Below are 19,422 nucleotides of genomic sequence, written 5' to 3' on the forward strand. Positions count from 1 at the left end.
CGGCGCCGCGGCGCAGAGAGGTCACGGGGGCGCACGGCCTGCAATCGGCGCCAGCAAGCCGGCGGGGGCGCAGAGCGCGCGGGTGGGGCAGGAGCCAGCCCGTCCCCATTGGAGCGCCGGGCTGCCACGTGACTCGTGGCCGGGGATCAGCTGACAGGCTGCTCACGTGATCGCAAGGGCGCGCCGGCCCGGAGCCCCTCGTGCCGCTGCCGCTGGGAGCGGTGGGGGCGGAGCTAGGTACGGGGCTGTGAGGGGCGGGGTCTCCTCCCCGCCCCCCCCCCAGCCGCGCTTGGGGCAGGGGCTCGGGGGCATCTTCTCCCCCCCCACCCCCCCGCAGCAGAGTGTGGGGGCTCGGGGCAGGGGCTCGGGGGCATCTTCTCCCCCCCCCCCCGCAGCAGAGTGTGGGGGCTCGGGGCAGGGGCTCGGGGGCATCTTCTCCCCCCCCCCCGCAGAGTGTGGGGGCTCGGGGCAGGGGCTCGGGGGCATCTTCTCCCCCCCCCCCCGCAGCAGAGTGTGGGGGCTCGGGGTAGGGGATTGGGGCATCTTCCCCCCCCAGCAGAGTGTGGGGGCTCGGGGCAGGGGCTCGGGGGCATCTTCCCCCCCCCCCCAGCAGAGTGTGGGGGCTCGGGGCCGGGGCTCGGGGGCATCTTCTCCCCCGCCCCAGCAGAGTGTGGGGGCTCGGGGTAGGGGATTGGGGGCATCTTCCCCCCCCCCCAGCAGAGTGTGCGGCTCGGGGCAGGGGCTCGGGGGCATCTTCCCCCCGCCCCAGCAGAGTGTGGGGGCTCGGGGCAGGGGCTCGGGGGCATCTTCTCCCCCGCCCCAGCAGAGTGTGGGGGCTCGGGGCAGGGGATCGGGGGCATCTTCCCCCCCCCCCCCCGCAGAGTGTGGGGGCTCGGGGCAGGGGATCGGGGGCATCTTCCCCCCCCCCCAGCAGAGTGTGGGGGCTCGGGGCAGGGGATCGGGGGCATCTTCCCCCCCCCAGCAGAGTGTGGGGGCTCGGGGCAGGGGATCGGGGGCATCTTCCCCCCCGCAGCAGAGTGTGGGGGCTCGGGGCAGGAGATCGGGGGCATCTTCCCCCCCCCCGCAGAGTGTGGGGGCTCGGGGCAGGAGATCGGGGGCATCTTCCCCCCCCCCCCCCCCGCAGAGTGTGGGGGCTCGGGGCAGAGGATCGGGGGCATCTTCCCCCCCCCCCCCCAGCAGAGTGTGGGGGCTCGGGGCAGGGGATCAGGGGCATCTTCTCTGCCCCCGCCCGCCGGTTGTGAGGCTCAGGGATGGGGAGGGGAGCACCTCCACTGATCTTCCCTATCCTGCTGGGCATGGGGTGCACCTGATCCGGGGTCCCTTGGCATCCCTCACAATGTGGTGGGTCTTGACCGTTCTGTTCACTTGGAGGCTCCCACTCGACCTTCATGTGTAAAAACTGACCACGGGCTTCTCCCTGTCCCCATCCAGCTGGCTGCCTGGGAAGGCTCTCTGGTGCTGGAGGGGCACTTGCTCATCAGTCCCGCAATGCCCCCAGTGAGACTGAAGGAGGCTGAGAATTTTCCCGCCTGCAAGAAGGCTTCCTGCACCGTGCTGCAGATGTCTGTCATCAGCATTGCTGCTCTGCTCACAACAGTTGCCCTACACATCATATTCAGTGTCCATGAAGTCACTGTGGCTGCTGTGAGCCGCAGAGACCCCCCAGGGCCAGAGACTACCTACAAATCCAGTAGTGCTAATGGAGAAGGGCGGACATGGTATCAGAGGTGGGCAGGGCAACTGGAGACCCCAGGCGCTGCTGCATCAGGGCCCTTGCACTGTGACATCTCTCCAGATAGCCGGTTTGACTGTGCACCTGAGAAGCTTCTCTCCAGAGCAGAGTGTGAGGCTCGTGGCTGCTGCTACATTCCGGTTTCCATTAAGGGCTCTGCGATTTGGCAGCCCTGGTGTTTCTTCCCGCCCAGCTACCCCAGTTACAAGATGGAGAACCTGAGTGCCACAGAGACAGGCTACGCTGCCAGCCTAACCCGTACCGTTCCCTCATTCTTCCCAGAAGACCTAATGGTTCTGCGGCTGGATGTGGTGTTTGAGACAGAGGGCAGGCTCCACTTCACGGTCAGTAGGTGCATTAGCCAGCCATAACGGGGCTCGGGCTGCAGGAGTCACTAGCCGTGGTGCTGGGTGAGGGGTGCGTGCAGAACAATGAGTTTCTGCCTAGAGCCCATATGCATTACTTGCCTTGCTGAGCAGTTCTCGGAGCTGGGTTTTCTGTCCTTCAGGGTGACTGGTGACCTACAAGCCGTTGTGTCAATCCCAGAGTTTACTATAATGAAAAGTCACTTGCTCCAGCCTGTACAGCTGTCTCGGTCTCTCCCTTTCTTACAGCTCAGGGATCCAGCAAACAAACGCTATGAAGTGCCACTTGAAACCCCCAAAGCAAGAGGCCAAATCGCCTCCAAACTGTACAGTGTGCAGTTCTCAGCTGATCCCTTTGGCCTGATGGTCTTCAGGGAATCCAGCGGGCAGGTTCTGTAAGTGCTTCCTCGTCCTGTAACCAAATACTCCCCTCTGACTCACCCCCTTCCAGAGCCTGGGCCCAGCCACTGCCAAAGGTGGGGATGGAGCTACAAGTGGGAAGTGTCATTACTACCCAGCTATAATCAAAGTAACCTTACCTTCCCACCCCCCCAGGTCCTTGGCTTTGTGTTGTCACTACCTCACTTGACTTACTCTCCCTCAAGAGACAGAAAGGCAGCTGCAGCCATACCTGCCTCTTATGCCACAGCTGCCCTGGGAAGAAGCGGTTCCACTGGAATCAGGAGCTGGCCAAGCCCACAGGGCAGTTATCTGGGTTTTGTGGACCAGGTGCCAGTATAAAGTGATGGAAGCAGAGGCAGCATCTTGCTGTCAGTGAGTTTCCTGTTTTCATGGTACCTAAATCCATAGCTCGTGTTGACCAAGGCACCAGGTGACTCAATGCCTTGCCCAGGGTGAAGCAGTCATTCTGGGCCTTAGCTGGGGTTTGGGGCCCTGGGTTCCCACTCCCTTGCTGCTCTCCCGCCCCCTGTTAGTTCACAGCTGGGGAAAAGGCTGCACTTTCTGTGATAACTAAAGCTTCCAGCTGGAATCGTGTGTGTTCTCCTTTCCCAAGTAGCTGCCATTTCTCTGGCTGAGAGGCTCCTTCCTCTGTCTGGTATCTAGTACGTGATGGCTTGAAGGTCTGTCTGGGTGGAAGAGCTGCTTCTAAGCAAGCTTTCTGAGCTCAGCTCCCCATGGCATTTGCTGTCTGCCTTCTGGGAGTCTCCATTTCTCTTTGGCAGGTTGAACACCACCGTTGCTCCCCTCTTCTTTGCTGACCAGTTCCTCCAGATCTCCACCTCCCTGCCATCCCGTTTCATCTCTGGCTTGGGGGAGCACCTGACCTCACTCGCCCTCAACATCAATTGGACCAAAGTCACCCTTTGGAATCGGGACATGGCGCCCACGGTAAGGGATAAGAGTGAAGTCCTGCTTAGTAATTACTCCGCTTCGCATGCAGGGCCTGGCAGGAAGGACGGAGGCCCATCGTGAGTGTCCCTGCAGTGTTAATATGGGCAGTTCCAGGTCTCTTGCTCTCAAATGAACGTTAAGTTTTTGAGGTTTCTCTCAAGCCTGAGTTCTCACGAGCTCTCTGGGGGAGGGCTTGGTGCCCCACCTGGCAGTGGGATGCTGGTGCTCTTGTTCCCACAGTTAGGGTTTAGGGTCCCTGGATTCAGCTCTTGGACACTCAGGAGTCTCTTTTCTCCTGCAAATGCAGGTGTGCTTGGCCCCATCAGCCTAATGCTTCTCACAGCCGGTTGGGGGCCCCGGTTCCAGTCCCTCGGGAGATCTCTCCCTGGGCAAGCTCATTTCTCTGCGCCACCTACCAGCAACCCAGGTGTGTACAATAGGGATCCAGGGGATTGTGCTGTGTGTCACAAGCTCCCTGATCCCCACCCTGATGCCAGGGCTAAGAGCATGTTTTATAGCCAGCAGGGAGAGTTCGGGGCTGTAGGAGAACGAGCCGCGTCACCGCAGGGCGCTTGCTTGTGTTTCTATAAATCCCCATTGCTGCCTGCTATTAAAGAGCAGCAAGAATCCAAGGCAGGATGATGTGGCTGGCGCCATGGGAGTGCCCAGACTTTGTCACCACTATGTGAATGCCCAGCATGGCTGTCAAAGCAGAGGTGAGCCCCGAAAATTGGGTGTGTGAAGCTACCCAGCTGTGTACCCAGCCCTGCGCCGGCCGGGAGGATGGGCTGGCTGCTGCATTGCTTCCTGTGGACTGTGCCTTGCCCGAGTATCATTGACATGATACGCTCTACTGTACTTTAGCCGTACGTCAATCTCTATGGCTCTCACCCGTTCTACCTGGTGATGGAGGATGGCGGCTTGGCCCATGGAGTCTTCCTGCTGAACAGCAACGCGATGGGTACGTGCCTTGCTACCAGTCACTCCTGCCTTTATTGTGAACGTCTCTGGGGAAGCCGGCCGGGTAACAAGCCTTCAGAGGGGTTTGAGGTCAGCAGCTTGGATTCAGGGATGCACTTCCTCCTGTGTCGGGGGGGGGTGTCACTGCACCTGCCCGCGGCTAGTGCGGATGAGCAGAGACATCCAGCAGAGGCTTGTGGAAGTTGCTCCACGTGTGGTTGGCTGCTGGTCTCAGCAGCTTGTGTGGTTGTAGGGGGAAGGCCCCTGTTGCTGGACGTGGCTGGGCCGAGGCTCCGGGGCTGTGTTCTCAGCCAGCTTGCTTTACCCTCGCTCCTGTTTGCCTTGCAGACGTGGTGCTGCAGCCGAGCCCAGCCCTGACTTGGAGAACAACAGGCGGCATTCTGGATTTCTACGTCTTCCTGGGCCCTGACCCCAAGAGTGTGGTCCGGCAGTACCTGGATGTCGTCGGTAGGGTGTTCGGAGGAGCCGCCTTCCTGCTCCTCTAGCCTCTGGGAGAGGAACTGGGCCTTGCCCGGATGCTGCTTGTGCTGGGAGCGAACAGTGGAGCTGGCTGGGCTGGGCAGCCATTACGGGGCACGAGCGGTTTCACAGCTGGCAAACAGTTTTTCCTCCGTTGCCCAGCGCATCGGGACTGTCCGTGCTGGGGCCTCGGTTTCTAAAGCAAAGTCAGGCTCCATCCCGACTGCTGTTCTCCCGAGCACGCCGGGGAGGCCAAGGGGCCACATCATTGGCTCTGGAGGCCACTGTGTCCCTTCTGCTGCCTGCTGATTGGTGTGTGTGGAGGCAGGTGCCAGTGAGTGGCCTTCAGTCAGGACCCTGCTCTCAGGGTAGCAGTAGAGGAGGCTGCTGAGTGAATTGGGTTTAATCAGTTTCCACATCTCTGGGCTACTCTCTAATCTGCTTCCTCCTAACTTCCAGGGTACCCGTTCATGCCCCCCTACTGGGGCCTGGGATTCCACTTGTGCCGCTGGGGCTACTCCTCCACCGCTGCAACCCGGCAGGCTGTGAAGAACATGACAGCAGCCCGGTTCCCCTTGGTAGGTCTGGTTCTCTCCTGCGTCCCCCCAGAAGCAGCACCTCTTGCTATGGAGCCTTGAAATGAGCCAACCCTGAGCCAGCTCAAGGCAACCAACGCAGGTGCTGAGCCAGACAGCCAGGGGGAGGGGAGTAGGGAAACTACGCAGAGTGGCCACAGTGGGTGGGTCACCGGCCTGTGTGTGGCTGGGGGTTGTCCCAGTCCCTCTCTGACACTGGGATCTCGGCCCTTCCAGGATGTGCAATGGAATGACCTAGATTATACAGATGCCAAGAGAGACTTCACCTTCAACAAGAACAACTTTAAGGACTATCCAGACATGGTGCGGGAGTTCCACCAAAGCGGCCGGAGATACGTCATGATCGTGGTAAGTGAAGCCCTGAACGCCAGCCCCCTGTTCTCTTACCTCTGGATGGTTGGTCCCAGGACTCTGCTCTTTGCCCCTCCATGCCGTGTCCTCCATATTCCACCTTCCCCTTCAGTTGTGGGGATTTGAGAATCAAACGTGCCGCAGCCCGAGTGGTGACTTGGGTTTGGTTGCCAGGGCTCAGTCTGGTGCATCACCAACCCTAACGATTTGATGGTTGAATTCCCCTGGAGAAGGGAGCAGTGGAACCTCAGAACATGGAGTAAACTAGCTCTGAAGTACCCCTTCTTCTCCCCATGCCCTGTTGAGAGTCAGTTTCCCTTGCTGCTTGTTCTCGTCCATGGCACTGAGTGCCCTGCGGGGGGTTGGTTTTAGCTGGCAGGAGTTCGCTTTGGTTGTTGGTCTGATCCTGTTTCTGAAGACCAGGCCCAAAGTGGCCAAGGCAAGGAAAGCAGACAATGGGACTGTGGTGGTGCTTCGCTTGCAGAGAAGTTGCTGATTCGGCACGTGAGTCACTCAGCGACCCTGGCAACGCAAAGAACTTGGTAACTTCCCTGAAACCTGCTGCTCAGCAGTTCCTTGTGTTCACTTTGCACCACGTCCTCAGGCTCCACCCTGGCCTTCTGGTGCCCAGCGCCTCTCACCCTTCTCGCTGCCTTTCCTGCCCTTCGGCGCCGTGCAGTAACCAAGGGTTGGGTTCAGCCCGGGGACCGACGCACAGGCTCTGGGGAATCGCATTCGTCTCTCTCTGATAACGTGATGTTTCTCTCGTTCCCCTTCTCACTGATCAGTTCGCTGCTCACTTTTCTTCTATCAGGATCCAGCAATCAGCAGCTCTGGGCCCCCCGGCAGCTACAAACCCTACGATGACGGGCTGAAGCGAGGGGTGTTCATCCGAAATGCAACGGGGCAGCCTCTGGTTGGGAAAGTGAGTCCTAGGCCTGGAGCAGGAGATGAGTCAGTGTCGGAGCTGAAACCAGGGGGTCTCCAGGGGTGGGTGAAGATGTTAAAGCCCAGAGCCTACATCCCACTGGTGTCAAACCTCCCAGTCTGTGTTCTGGGCTGAGTGGAGCCCTGGCTACCTCCCAGTGTCCCCAGCCAAAGCAGAGACCTTCTCCCCAGGGAGGAGGAGTCTCTCTCTCTCTCTCACAGAACTCATGGGAAATGTCCCCTGCCATCCCTGGAGGCCCTTGACCGTGCCCCACAGCCCGTTCTGCTCTCCTTAGCATGTGCATGGGTCACTGAGGGCAGCAGCCAGCGAGTGGAGAGGGAGAGGACTGGAGGCTGTCTAGATGACCAGAGTCATGCTGACAAGTGTGGCTCCAATGACGTCCAAGTCCAGGAACATGGTGTGAGGCGGGGGTGAGTAACTGGAGCCCCCTTGGCTGCTTCTTCCTTTGCCTCCCAGGTGTGGCCTGGCCCGACCGTCTTCCCAGACTTCACTAACCCAGAGACTCAGCAGTGGTGGCATGACATGGTGAAGGAGTTCCACGACCAGGTGCCCTTCGACGGCATGTGGATTGTGAGTGGCTTCCCTCTCTCTGCCCTGCTGGGACCCAGGGCACCTGGAACAGGCTGGGGATTTGGAGCTGGAGCCCTGGGGGGGTGTGGGGGTGTGGTGCTGTATCCACAATACTTCTGATTCCCTGCACATCTGCCAGCATCCTGGTCCAGAGACGAGAGTCCCTTCTCTTGCCAGGACATGAACGAGCCATCCAACTTTGTGGCGGGCTCCTTGGACGGCTGCCCAAACAACAAACTGGAAAACCCACCCTATGTGCCAGGTAAGGAACTGCAGGCAAAGAGCCTTCTGCTGGCAAATGCGGGGGCAGGAGAACCAGTGGGGCAAGAGAGCTTTGAGTCCCTGCACCCCAGGAGCAGCTGGCCTTGCTATTGAACTAATGTCCTGGAGGAGTCCAAGCACGCAGCCCGCCGCTCTCCGGCGCTGCACGAAGCCTCTGTGTGAACGAGACGCGGGTGTCCATTGCAGAAGAGCAGGGAAGGAGCCGGAGGCTGCACAATGAAGCAAACCTGATTTGGGTCTTGGGGAGGCTGAGCTGGGAGACTCACAGAGTCCGGGCTGGTTCCTGTTCTCTCTGGTCAGGCAGCTGGAGGCTGAGTCCAGAGACCTGGGGCAGTAATTGCAAAGGCGCCGCTGTAGCCCTAGGAGTGCTGATGTCAATTCCCCTTTCCCTGGGGTGACGTGCCCATCTGAAGGAGAACGGGACGCCAGAGACACCTTCAGCTGCCCTCAGGAGTTGCCAGGAGCCCCTGAGGCCCCACGGCGCTGGCACCCCTGAAGCAGCATGGGGGCTGAGGACTCATGCTCAGCCCGCCAGGGTGTGTTCCCTGCAGGCCCAGCACTGCTCTCGCCAGGCTGCATGGCGCCCTGTGACTCACCCATTCCCTCTCTCCTTGCAGGTGTCATGGGAGGCACCCTGCAGGCAGGGACCATCTGTGCCTCCAGCCAGCAGTACCTGTCCTCACACTACAACCTCCATAGTCTGTACGGGCTGACCGAGGCCATAGCTTCCCACCGGTATGCCTGGCATGGACCGCAGGCTCCTGAAGAGGGGACAACACGGTGGGCGGGCGGGCGGCTGGCTCCTAGGAATCTGTTTAGTGCCGGGGGCCAGCCCTTGGGAAATCTCGGGGAGGGGGGCTCCCGGGGCTGCTGCTGCAGGGCTGACTGCAGGGGCGAGGTGACTCCGGAGGCTGTGGCAGCCCGCTGTAGCTCAGCGTGTGATATGCCCCCAGCTGGCCCAGGAGAGACACTTCACCGCAGCCTTGCGTGAGTGGCCAGACGCATTATGGGTGCTTCCCCATCCCATGGCAGTGTCCGCTGCCGGCCACTCCTGGACGCGGAAGCAGACTGTGGCCCGTTGTTCTGGCCTCGTGTGGCAGGAGGCTGGATGGGCGGAGGTATGGCAGGTCCGCAGGCCTCTGGCATCCTGGTCCGTTTACTGGGAGAGTTTCCCCCCGTGTCTGAAGTCCTCGTTTTAACTGCGCAGGTTTTCTGCTGATCTGCTTCCCCCGCAGCCTGCCCTGAGATATGCCCAGGCCCCTGTGCCGCTCCTGGCGTGACAGCAGGCCCCGAAACGCCCTGTGCAGTCTGAGTCGCCAGTGCTGTGGGGGCATGTTAACGGCTTCAAGCCTCTCGGGTGCTGTGGAACTCGATCTCCTGAGTCCTGAGCTGTCTCTGAGCTGACATGCGTCCGCAGGAGCCAGCGGGCTCAGGCTGCACGCCCAACGGGGCTCTGATCCTGCGTGCAGGGCTGGGGACCTGTGCTCTTAAAGGCTCCTTCAGCTGAATTCCTGAGATAGGCAGAAGGGAGCGTGAAGGGCCCAGCTTGCAAAGGGCCCCCCTGGCCAGCATCCCCTGCCCCTAGTAAGGCTCCAGTGTCTTAGGCTGAGAGCTGCTAGCAAGCAGCTGCCCCGTTTGCTGGGTTCCCCGTTGCTTGGGCAGGTTTATAAGAGGTGATTCCCTTGCAAGCCCTACGCAGGGCGTCTGCCTGGGGTGTCTCGAGTTTGCTGCATTGGCAGAGGCTTGTGCTGTAGGTGGCTGAATCCCTGTTCCCCTCCGGCTGAGCAGCGCTGGGTGCTGGGAGGGGACGGATGCTTGCACTGAGCTGGGGAGACTCCTGCTACTGGCCTGACTCATCTGTTTCCTTTCCCCAAGTGCGCTGGTGAGGGTGCGAGGGAAGCGCCCTTTCGTGATCTCGCGTTCAACCTTTGCGGGTCACGGCCGCTTCGCTGGCCACTGGACTGGGGATGTCCTGAGCAGCTGGGAGCAGCTGTATTACTCTATCCCAGGTACCCCCATCACTGCTGCGTTCAGATGTCCTGTGCCATAGCCCTGTCCTCATCCCCCTAGGACCCCTCCCTTCCCCGCAATGTCAGCTAACCCCCCCTGGAAGCGCCTGGGAGCCCTTGCTCCTCCTGTCCTGTGCAGTGAGCTCTGCAGTCATTTAATTGTCTTGGTGCTAGGCAACACCAATCTCTAGGTGCCTTCCTGCTGCATTTCAGGGGCAGTCATCCATGCCCAGTACACCTCCACAGGGCACCCACCCCAAAGCATAGCCCCCCCGTGCCGCCTCCTACAATCAGCTGCCTGCCCCAGAAAGGCTGGGGGAAATGGAGGATACTTGTGGCATGCCCTGGGGCTCGGCAGATGGGGCTGTGTCAGACCAAGAGAATAAGTGAGGCCAAGCCAAGGCCTCTTGCCGAGAGCACCCTTCGAGCAGCTCCCTCCGTTTAAACAGGGATGGGAGTGTGATGAAAGCACATGCCACAGCAGAGGTAAGTCCCAGGGGAAGCCTGTTTCCTAGAATACAGGGTGCAGACTGCACTGGGTTCATAAATCTGCACTGGTCACTGGGATTTCCTAGCACTGATCTGACCCTGATGTGGTCCCGAGAACCTCCCCTCTCTGGGGTCTGCTGCACTGGGTCATGTGCTGTCTTTATTCCTTTCCCTCCCACCCTTCGGTCAGGGGTGTTGTCCCTGGTCCAGTCACTCGGGTCCCATTGAACTGGGCAGCCTGCCCCAGTGACGCATGGCAGAGCGGCAGTGGCATGCCCTGTGGATTTGGTGCTAACGTAGCCATGGCAGAGCCCACAGAGGACTCTCACAAGCGGGATGTATTCCCAGAGCCAAGGAGGAGATGGGGGTAAGGGGCCCTGCCATCCCAGCTCCTCCCAGGCTGTGATGTGATGTGTCCCTTTGGAGAGTCACCGCAGCATGGTGGATCCCCTCTATCTTGTTCAGGGAAGGAGGATGTGGAAGGAGCTGTGTATCCCAGAGCTGGGTCAGAGAGAGGATGTGTATAACGGATACCATCTGGGCCTGATGTTTGCCCTGGGCATGGTGACCTGGGGCTGTGTGCAGTGAACCCAGCTGCAGGGGAATTTGCCTGATGAAAGGTTTTTCCTCTGAGGCTGCAGGGGGGAGAGGAACTACTTGGTATTGCCAGTTTCTCTCCTTACTCTGGACCCTCCGATAATCCTCATCTCTCCCTCTGCCCCGTGATGTGTCTCGTGCCAGAGACAGCCAGCCCAGAGACCCAGCATGTTGTCTCCCGCGGCACAGCCTTCTGCTAGAGCAGTGAGCTTGGGGCTCTGTCTGCAGCTTCTCCATCTCCTTCTCTGTCTTCCCCTCGCCCCTTCCTGGGACTGCGGGTCTCTCCTCAGCAGCCCCACCATCAGGCCAGCGAGACGGGCAGTTCCCACTGATGATCTTCCCTGGGTTAATAGCCTGGCAGCTGGGAGAGCTGCATGGTGGCTGAGAGCAGCCACTTCCCACAGCTGACGTGCCACGACCACAGTTGTCACCTCTGGTTCTGTCCCACGGGCACGAGTCAGCTCCAGTCCCCCTGTGGGAAGTGGGAGAGAGGGCACCAGACCCCTCCAGCCTGCCCGGGATCACGGTGCTGCTCTCCATGCTTCAGAGGCTTTGTGTCCCTCCCCTGCCCCCCTTTTCCAGAGGTGCTGCTCTTCAACCTGTATGGGGTGCCGCTGGTCGGGGCGGACATCTGCGGCTTTCTGGGTGACACCTCTGAGGAGCTGTGCGTACGCTGGACCCAGCTGGGTGCCTTCTACCCCTTCATGCGGAACCACAACGACCGCGGCAACAAGGTGAGCCCAGTGCCTGTGCAGGGAGCGCCGGAGGGAATCTTATGGCCAAGCTGGACTCGTCTGGCAACGCCCTGTTCTTCCTTCTCAGCCAGTGGTGATTCCAGAGAGCTGGAGGGATGTGACCGGGGAGGGGGACAGAACAGAGCCCTGGCAAGGTGTGTGGCCCGGGTGTGATGCTGTGTGGCCCAAAAGAGACCTGGAGGGATGGGGTACAGGTCTGTGCCCTGCGTGGCTCCTCGGCTGGATAAAGGCGCCCGGAAGGGCTCCTCCACAGAGCGTTTCCATGCTAGTTTTACGGTAAATCTGGGGAAGCCGATGGGGACTAATGTTGATCTCAGGGTCCTGCTGCTGACCTGGTCACTGACGTGCTGTGACTTTTGAGACTCTGCCCCTTGTTACCTGCGCAAAATTCTCTGTTACTCGCGCTCTCTAGGGCACCCCCCCTTACCCTTCTGTGGGCTTGGGGTGTAACCTTACACTCTAGGGTACCCCCCCTTACCCTTCTGTGGGCTCGGGGTGTAACCTTACACTCTAGGGCACCCCCCTTTACCCTGTTTCTAGGGCTCAGGGCGTAACCTTACACACTGCAGGTTTGCAGGGTCTTTTACCAGTGGCAGAGCCTTACACAATATTATTGTACTTAACCTCTCTTTATTAACAATCTCCAAAACAGACTGCACCCGCTACACGTACGATGCTCACCCCTCCCAATAAGGCAGATGAACTTTGCCCTGCTGGCCAGTCAGGATCAGGTCATCCGGGGACTCCAGCACCGCATGGTGTGGCTAGCAGGGTGCTGAGGTCTGGCAGCTCTGATCTTTGGGGCTGTGTCCTGGAGTTGGTTCCCAAAGAACTTCCTTTTGGACCCCAGTTTATATAGTGAAACTTGAGTCCTGCTTAGCTCTACCGTAACCAATCATTTTACTACAATTCTACTAACCAATCCTACCCCACCACCTTAATTAATTTACACCTAGCAAAATTAATTATGTAACAGACAGAAACAATCAAAGAAGTGGACAGAGACCATACAGACAAACCATAGATAGTGAGAACAAAACAATAAAGAAATGAGGATTTTACAACCACAGCTATTGATAGGAGCATTCTGTCTGGCAAGAAATCAATCAAACTAAGTTTTCTTTAACCACTGTAAGATCTGCTTCTCTGTCTGGTGATGGTGGGTGCCATTAGGACGGGGTCTCCTTCTTAACAGCCCGATATTATGTTGTTTTAATGTAATTTAGATGGAACGTGAGGATGGGACCTCCTGCTTCTCAGCTAAAGGCTGCTGCTCTCCTAACATGGCTGCAGACAAAGGCCTTAGGCCTCACAATGTGGCTACAGGAAAAGGCCTGATCCTTACAGTGGGATCTGCCTGCACCCTCCTGGTTTCTCAGCTGGACTCCTCCTCTCTCTCGTAGCCCCAGGAGCCGTACGCCTTCAGCCCTGCAGCCCAGGAGGCCATGAGGAAGGCCCTCTTCCTGCGATACTCGCTGCTGCCGTATCTCTACACCCTCTTCCACAAGGCCCACTCTGCAGGGGAGACAGTAGCACGACCCCTCTTCCTGGAGTGAGCATCCTACCGGGCCCACAGCAGGGAGGATGGGTTTGTCAGGTGTCTGATCTGGGGCTGGGGGCATGGCACGGGGATTGGCCATGCCAGTATTCAGTCCAGTGCATGGGTTGGCTTAGCACAGTTGCCACTGTTCGAGTCCTCCCCCTGCCGCAGCAGGAGGTGCATGGGCAGCGGGGGGCTCTGAAGGGGCAGTGTACTCGGTGTTAGAATATATGCTTCACCCAGATCCCTTCTGCAGGTTTCCCACAGACCCGAACACCCTGAGTGTTGACCACCAGTTCATGTGGGGAGCGGGGCTCCTCATCACGCCAGTGCTAGAGGCAGGGAAGACCAAAGTCAGTGGCTACTTCCCCGTAGACACTTGGTATAACCTGATGGCAGTAAGTACACGGTACAGCCGGTGCTCTTTGGAATAACGTGGGTTCTTGGCCTTACCCCAGCAAACAGCTGGGAGCGTAGTCTGCACCGGGAGCAGACAGCGAAGCACAAGTGGTGACTAACTCTGGTCTGGTCTCGTCTCCCCTCCACTCCTAAATGCACAGCTCCCCCATCGCATCCCAGCAGGTGTCTGTTAGTGCGGTTCCTGGTTGGCCTGGCTTGCTGCTGGCTTCCCAGAACCTTTGTCCCGACGCGAATGCTGGGAGTCTGGTACCTCACTGTTCAGGGCCGGGTCTCTTCGTAGTGTTTGCAAGGCCTCTGATGTTTGGCTTGATTGGGGTGTAATGACTTCCTCTCTCTATCTTCAGGGCTCCGTCATCCACAGCAAGGGCCAGTGGGTCCTCTTACCAGCTCCACTGGACACTATTAATGTCCATGTGCGGGCAGGACACATCCTACCTCTGCAAGTGAGTCTCTTCTGAACCATTGCCGTGGGGCACAAGTAACCATTTCCCCCTCCAGCGTAATCCCGGTTCCCCCAATCCCTTCACTGAGGCACCAGCCACAGGTGGTGTGACTTCCATCACATGTTTGCACCTCGTGTCTGAGGTTTTCTGGCGAAGGAGCGTGCAGTTTGGAGCGTCAATCAGCTTATGAACTGCAGGGCTGGGGATGTTTGCAGAAGATGAGGGAGCTGAATAGTGTCAGAGAAAGGGCCTTACTGCTGGAGGGATTCTTATGATAAGGTTAAGAGTTAAATCTGAGGAGTCCTGCTATAATGTGAACATCCCAGCATGCAAGAAATGGAGAAAAGGGAGGAATTATTTAGTATCGTAAAGGGCAGTGTGGCGAAATTAGCCAAGGCTTCCTTGCTAAAATGAACCTTAATGAAATAGTTAAGCTTTTGCATGGCAGTCATCCTTAGGTTTCAGAGTCAACACCCTGTTGAGATGAATGGGGCAGCTAACAACTCTCAGCTGTTGTTTCAATGTCTTCACTCAGGCTTTCTGTTTCACATTTTCAAAACTCTTTACAACCATGAAGGCTAGAAACATCTAACTTTGAACTGAAAGCTTAGGTTCTGGTGCTGATTCCATGGTGGCAGAATGCATGAGGCCTGAGCGTGACTGGGGCTAAGAGAGAAGGGATGGAGGATGAAAGACTGGGCATCTGCAAGAGGTTCCAGACTGGGGACAGAGTGTCCCCAGGGCTTTTCTTTGAATTGAAGGGACAGTGGGCTCTTGCCTGGGAATGCTCTTCAGCTCCATGTCACGCTGCTTGTTGGTACCCCAGTGGGGGAAATCACAGTTATTCAGGGAACCTCACACACTTGGCGATATGACACGACTACCCAGTGCCAGCTTCTAAAATGTACCCCGATGAAAGGGCCTGTTAGCTGTTTAGCCTGGTGCCAGCTCAGGGTAGAGATGCTGCTTCGTGTCAGCCATGTGACAAGCTGAAGGTTGCAGAATAAGCTGCGCAAACACAGATCTTTAGTTCCCTGCACAAGCGTGAGTTGCTAAATTGGCCGGGAATGTGATTCGATAGGTTCTTGCCGCGTGGGCTGTGCCTGCTGCCCTGGGCAGGGTGTGTCTGCCTGAGGGTGAACCTGCAGGCTATCAGCCTTGCTGCGGGATTCAGCTTCTTAGCGACACCCATTCGGCCAGTGTGTCATGGTTTCAGTACTGGGTGCCCATCTGCTGGTGAGCAGCATCCCCCTTATTGGCCGTTCCCTCCATGGCGTTTCTGCCTTTGTGAGGTTGAAGCTCTGAACTCCTCCAGAGGGACAATGCCATGGGTTCTGTAGGAGGGGTGCAGTCTGGGTGATGCCCCAAAGACCTCCTGCCTACCAAATTGCTAAGTACATTGGCCCTGATCTTCAGGACCTGCCCTGCTTGCTTAGGCTGGGAGTCCCAATGTGGCTGTTACATACAGGGGAAAGAGGGTTAGACGTTATAAACTGGGGCGGTTGCTACACTGGCCCTGTCTGGTGCGTTGGGGTCCGGCAGTGAGGGACCTCACACCTAGCAGGTGGCTGGCAGGAGATGTACCATTTATATCAGGGACCCCGCCAGCAGCTGCTTGAGGCCATCCCTGGGAAGTACTTTGTATAAACCTCTCTGCCTGCTGGCTGCATCTCCCCAGGAGCCTGGCTTCACGACCACAGAGAGCCGAAAGAAGGGCATGACCCTGGTAGTGGCCCTGACAGTGGCTGGGGTTGCCAGAGGCGACCTGTTCTGGGATGATGGTGAGAGCCTGCTGACATTTGAGAAGGGCGACTACACTCAAATCCTCTTCATGGCCATGAACGTGAGTCTGGTGGGGGAGGGATGCTAAGAGTGACATCTGCCTGTGCTGGGGGATGCGGATGGTGCCCTGCCGCAAGCGAGAACCAGGGAGTTTTCCAGGGCTTCCTGGGGTGTACGGCAGAGGTGCGGCCTGGTGAGACTGAAGCCCCACCAGGAAGTGCTGAATCCTGAGCCTTGGCTTGCCTGCTGGGAGCTGGGCTTTCTGCACGAGTTGCTGCAGTCTAGTCTCTTGGGCAAGCGAGATACAGCTTTTGTTGCGGACAGTGGGAGCCTCCCAGCTGTACCTGGGAAGAGTGGGGGGGCCGGTTCCCGGCAGGGGCTGTCCCTCCCGAAGCACTCAGCGCAGCCAAGCAGAAGGTGGTTTCACTCGAGTTTTCCCGGAGAGCGAGTGCCCTTGCTGGTCCCCTCTCCCCGACCCGGGTGCTGAGCCTCACTGGCTGTCCCGGCAACGCGGCTGTTGAATGGCACCGCAGGGGCCCGGGCGCTGCCTGTCTCCTCACTCTGATGAAGGACTCTGCCGCTCCCTAATGGCTGCAGAGCCCAGAACATTCTGTGCCCGGTGGTGCTGTCTGTGCCCTGCAGACTAGAAAAACCAAAGGAAGCAGCTGAGGCTGGACTCAGGTCTGGGATTTTCCCACAGCCGGGGGCAGGCTCTGTGGATGTGGCTACTTTAGACCTTGGCTTCCATTTCTGGCCAGCACCGTAGGTTAGTGAGACGCTTGGAAAGTACCTGGTGACAGAGCTTCCTTCTGCTTGGCTCGTCCCTGTGACCTGGGACGTCCCTGCCTTGGAGAACATGACCCCATTCAGCAAGCTGTATAAATAGGGTATCTTGTGTACCAGGTGTCTGGCTCTGGGGCAGGGCCGTAAACAGTGTGACGGGGGTTGGGGAACAGAGCAAGGTTACCCCAGTGGGAGACATCCTGTGGCGTAGCTGCTGAGACTGTCCCTCCCTCTCAGGCCGGGTGTGGGCCTGCCTCCGTCCCCCAGGAGGGTCTGTGCCCAGGAGAAGGTGGACCCTGCTGAGTGACATAGCACAGATCCGGGCATGATCATTACGGTGCAGCTCCTCCTGCCTGACTCTCCAGGGAAACTGGCCTGGGTTTGATGTCGCACTGTCACCTGGGCAGGAGTCCCACCAGCTGTAGCGTCAGAGGGGAGGAGCAGGTGGGCTGAGGCGGGAGTCCCGGTACAAGCCAGCCTGGCTGGAGGGGGAATGTCAGCTGGCTTGGAGACCTTACCTGGGGGAACAAACTCTCCCTTCGATTGCAGGGTGTGCTGCTGAGTGAGCTGGTGCGGGTGAACAGCCAGGTGGACGGGCTGTTGCTGCAGGAGGTGACAGTGCTGGGTGTCCCCAGCCCGCCCCAGAGGGTTCTAGCTAACGGCGTCCCTGTCTCCAATTTCTCCTACCACGCGGACACCAAGGTAAAGACACCTGCGCTTCCTGCCTCATTGCTCTCGTGCTTATTCTGAGGGCTGCAAAATAGGCGTCTCGTTCCTGTCCTTGGAAAGGGGAGGCTCCCTGCTCTGGCAGGGGGACCCCAGGGATCACTGCCGCCAGGGAGAACAGTCACAGAGGAGCATCCTGCCCTGGCAGCTGGCGCTGGAGCTGCTGCTGTGGGGAGAGGAACAAGGAGAGAGGTCAGCCTGGATTCTGAGGGTGCAGTGGGGGAAAGTTATTTAAAAGTGGCCTGAGCAGAGCTCAGGAGGATAGAACAATCCAGGGCCTCATCAGCTCTGAGTTCCTGGATTCGCCGTGGAGGGGAGGGGCATGGAAAGGGTTGGAGGAGATGTGGAGACCCCAGGGAGTGTGTAGCGGAGTCGGTCTTGATGCTGTGTCGTTATTGGGGGTCAAACTTGCTGCTGCTGTTTGTGGTGGGCTGTGGGGATCCTTGTGGGGGGCCTCGAGAGCTGAGTGAGGATGAGATCAAGGGTTCTCTGGGAATCGCTCTGAAGATCTCGGCAGTGAATGAGATGCCGTCTCTAGGGTGTCTGTGTTTAACGGGGCTGGAAGTGTGCCGCAGGGAGAGTTCTGTAGAACTCTATAGGAAGATTACATCCCCTGCACCCCATAGATAGAGCATCTCCAGGCAGTGTTCAGGGTGTGCCCACCTGTGGGGCAGAGGGTATTCACATTGCCCTGATGCAGTTGGTGCTGATGGAGAGCAGGTCCCCAGACAATCTGTTGTCACCCACCCTGCCCCCGGAGGCTGTCACTGACATGGAGCTCCCCTCTTGTCTCCTCAGATCCTGAGTATCCCGCTCTCTCTCCCACTGGGGGAGCAGTTCATGGTCGTCTGGTCCTGAGGCACGGTGGGACGCCTGCCTAGTTCTGCTCCTCTGCACTCTGGTGAAAGAAAGAAGTCGTCAGTCAATGCAATTCAATTGCTCCATGCTGCCTTCCCTGCAGGAGAGATTGTGTCCTGTGACCTCCAGGGGTGGAGGGAGGCGGTCTGGGGAAGCTGTGCTTTAGGAACCGAGCTGCATTTCTCGCTCAGCTCCGGGGTTCTGGGGTTGAACGTTCTTGGCTCTTGGGTGCTTAGGGGCAGGCTGTGGATCTGCAGAACCAGCCACGAGCTCCTTGCCACAGCTGTCCCCAGTAGTGCTGCACAGGTGTATTGGCTGCTTCTGCACTGGGGATCTGACTGAGCTGCTGATTAAGGCAATGGCCGAACTCCCATTCGCTTCACTGGAGCAGGGCTGGGTCCTGGGGGTAGGGGGGGAACCAAACTTTTTAAATCACTTCACAAGTGGGCGGCACAGTCACTAGGGGAAGGAATCGGAGCACTCAGTGTCTGCAAGGACAATCAGCTGCAGTTTCTAAAGCCATGAACCTTCCCAAGGCTCAGACACACTGGCCGAGGCTCCAGCTGCATTTGGCAGCCACCGTGCGTCCTGTGATGGTAGCAGAACTGGGACCCTTGTCACTACGGGACTTGCACTTTTATTTCCTGTGCCAAACGGGTGCGCAGCTTGGGGCTTGCTGGGGGCAGGTGGAGGGTCTGTCTCCTGGTCTGAAAGCAAAGGAGACATCTTGGTTTAAGGCTTGAGAGTGGCAGGGCTGCCCCCGAATGTGCTTGTGAGGATGCTTGCTGGGGTGCAGTAGTTCTCAACCTGTTCACCATTGTGGGCTGCATCCAGTACTACCGGTATGGCCCTGAGGATGTCCCGTGGGCCGCAGGCTGAGAACCACTGCTGGGGTGAAGGGGTGGGGGGACCTGCCTTCTCCGGCTGTGTCTGTGCGTTGGGCGTGCCCTGGATGTGAGCAGTCATCAGCCTGGCCTAGAGAAGCGCCGAGGGATGGGCTGGGGGTGGCCTCGTCACTGCAGTGGAGCTTCCCGCTCTTCTTGGGGGGTTTATTGCTAATAAAGGGCCACTGTGAATGTTCTTTTGACCTTGGCTTGTGCGGACTTTGGGTGCAGAGTAAGATGGTTCATTGGTGCCAGGAGGTGACTTGGTCCCCAGGCTCCCTGGTGGCAGATGCTTGGCTTCTCCCAGGACTGCCCTCTCCTCGCTGGCCCCACATATGACACTTTTTTCAACTTACCCGAGGTGCCTATTGTGAATCACTGTCCCGTGTTCACAGCGGGAGGGAGCCCTGTCTGTGCTCACCAGGGGACGCTCTCCCCAGCCTCCGGCTCCGCGACCTCGCTCTTTCCCCCTGCGGG

General features: G+C 58.6%; 2 protein-coding genes across 2 annotated transcripts in view; both read left to right on the forward strand.

Moving 5' to 3' along the window:
- On the forward strand, window positions 1–19,141 carry GAA (alpha glucosidase). The gene is made up of 20 exons (XM_037914504.2): window positions 1–237; window positions 1,453–2,097; window positions 2,368–2,513; window positions 3,303–3,468; window positions 4,336–4,432; window positions 4,780–4,899; window positions 5,371–5,489; window positions 5,724–5,855; window positions 6,673–6,783; window positions 7,264–7,377; window positions 7,555–7,639; window positions 8,277–8,394; window positions 9,535–9,668; window positions 11,337–11,488; window positions 12,913–13,061; window positions 13,306–13,447; window positions 13,814–13,912; window positions 15,591–15,755; window positions 17,027–17,179; window positions 18,002–19,141. The coding sequence occupies exons 2-20, from the start codon at window positions 1,510–1,512 to the stop codon at window positions 18,059–18,061; spliced, it is 2,850 nt and encodes a 949-aa protein (XP_037770432.1). The 5' UTR covers window positions 1–237; window positions 1,453–1,509; the 3' UTR covers window positions 18,062–19,141.
- Window positions 18,906–19,422, forward strand: part of CARD14 (caspase recruitment domain family member 14) — a 20,688-nt gene continuing 20,171 nt past the window's right edge. The window contains 1 exon segment of the mRNA XM_043528483.1: window positions 18,906–18,954. Within this exon segment, the coding sequence (XP_043384418.1) occupies window positions 18,906–18,954 (49 nt within the window).

This window comes from Chelonia mydas, chromosome 14, assembly GCF_015237465.2.
Source record: "Chelonia mydas isolate rCheMyd1 chromosome 14, rCheMyd1.pri.v2, whole genome shotgun sequence".
In the NCBI taxonomy this organism is placed as follows: domain Eukaryota; kingdom Metazoa; phylum Chordata; order Testudines; family Cheloniidae; genus Chelonia; species Chelonia mydas.

Coding starts and splice junctions, on each gene's coding strand:
- GAA (XM_037914504.2), top strand. CDS start 1,510: ATGCCCCCAGTGAGACTGAAGGAGGCTGAGAATTTTCCCGCCTGCAAG. Junction 9,669..11,336: donor GCTGTATTACTCTATCCCAG/GTACCCCCATCA, acceptor CCCCTTTTCCAG/AGGTGCTGCTCTTCAACCTG. Junction 17,180..18,001: donor CCTACCACGCGGACACCAAG/GTAAAGACACCT, acceptor TTGTCTCCTCAG/ATCCTGAGTATCCCGCTCTC.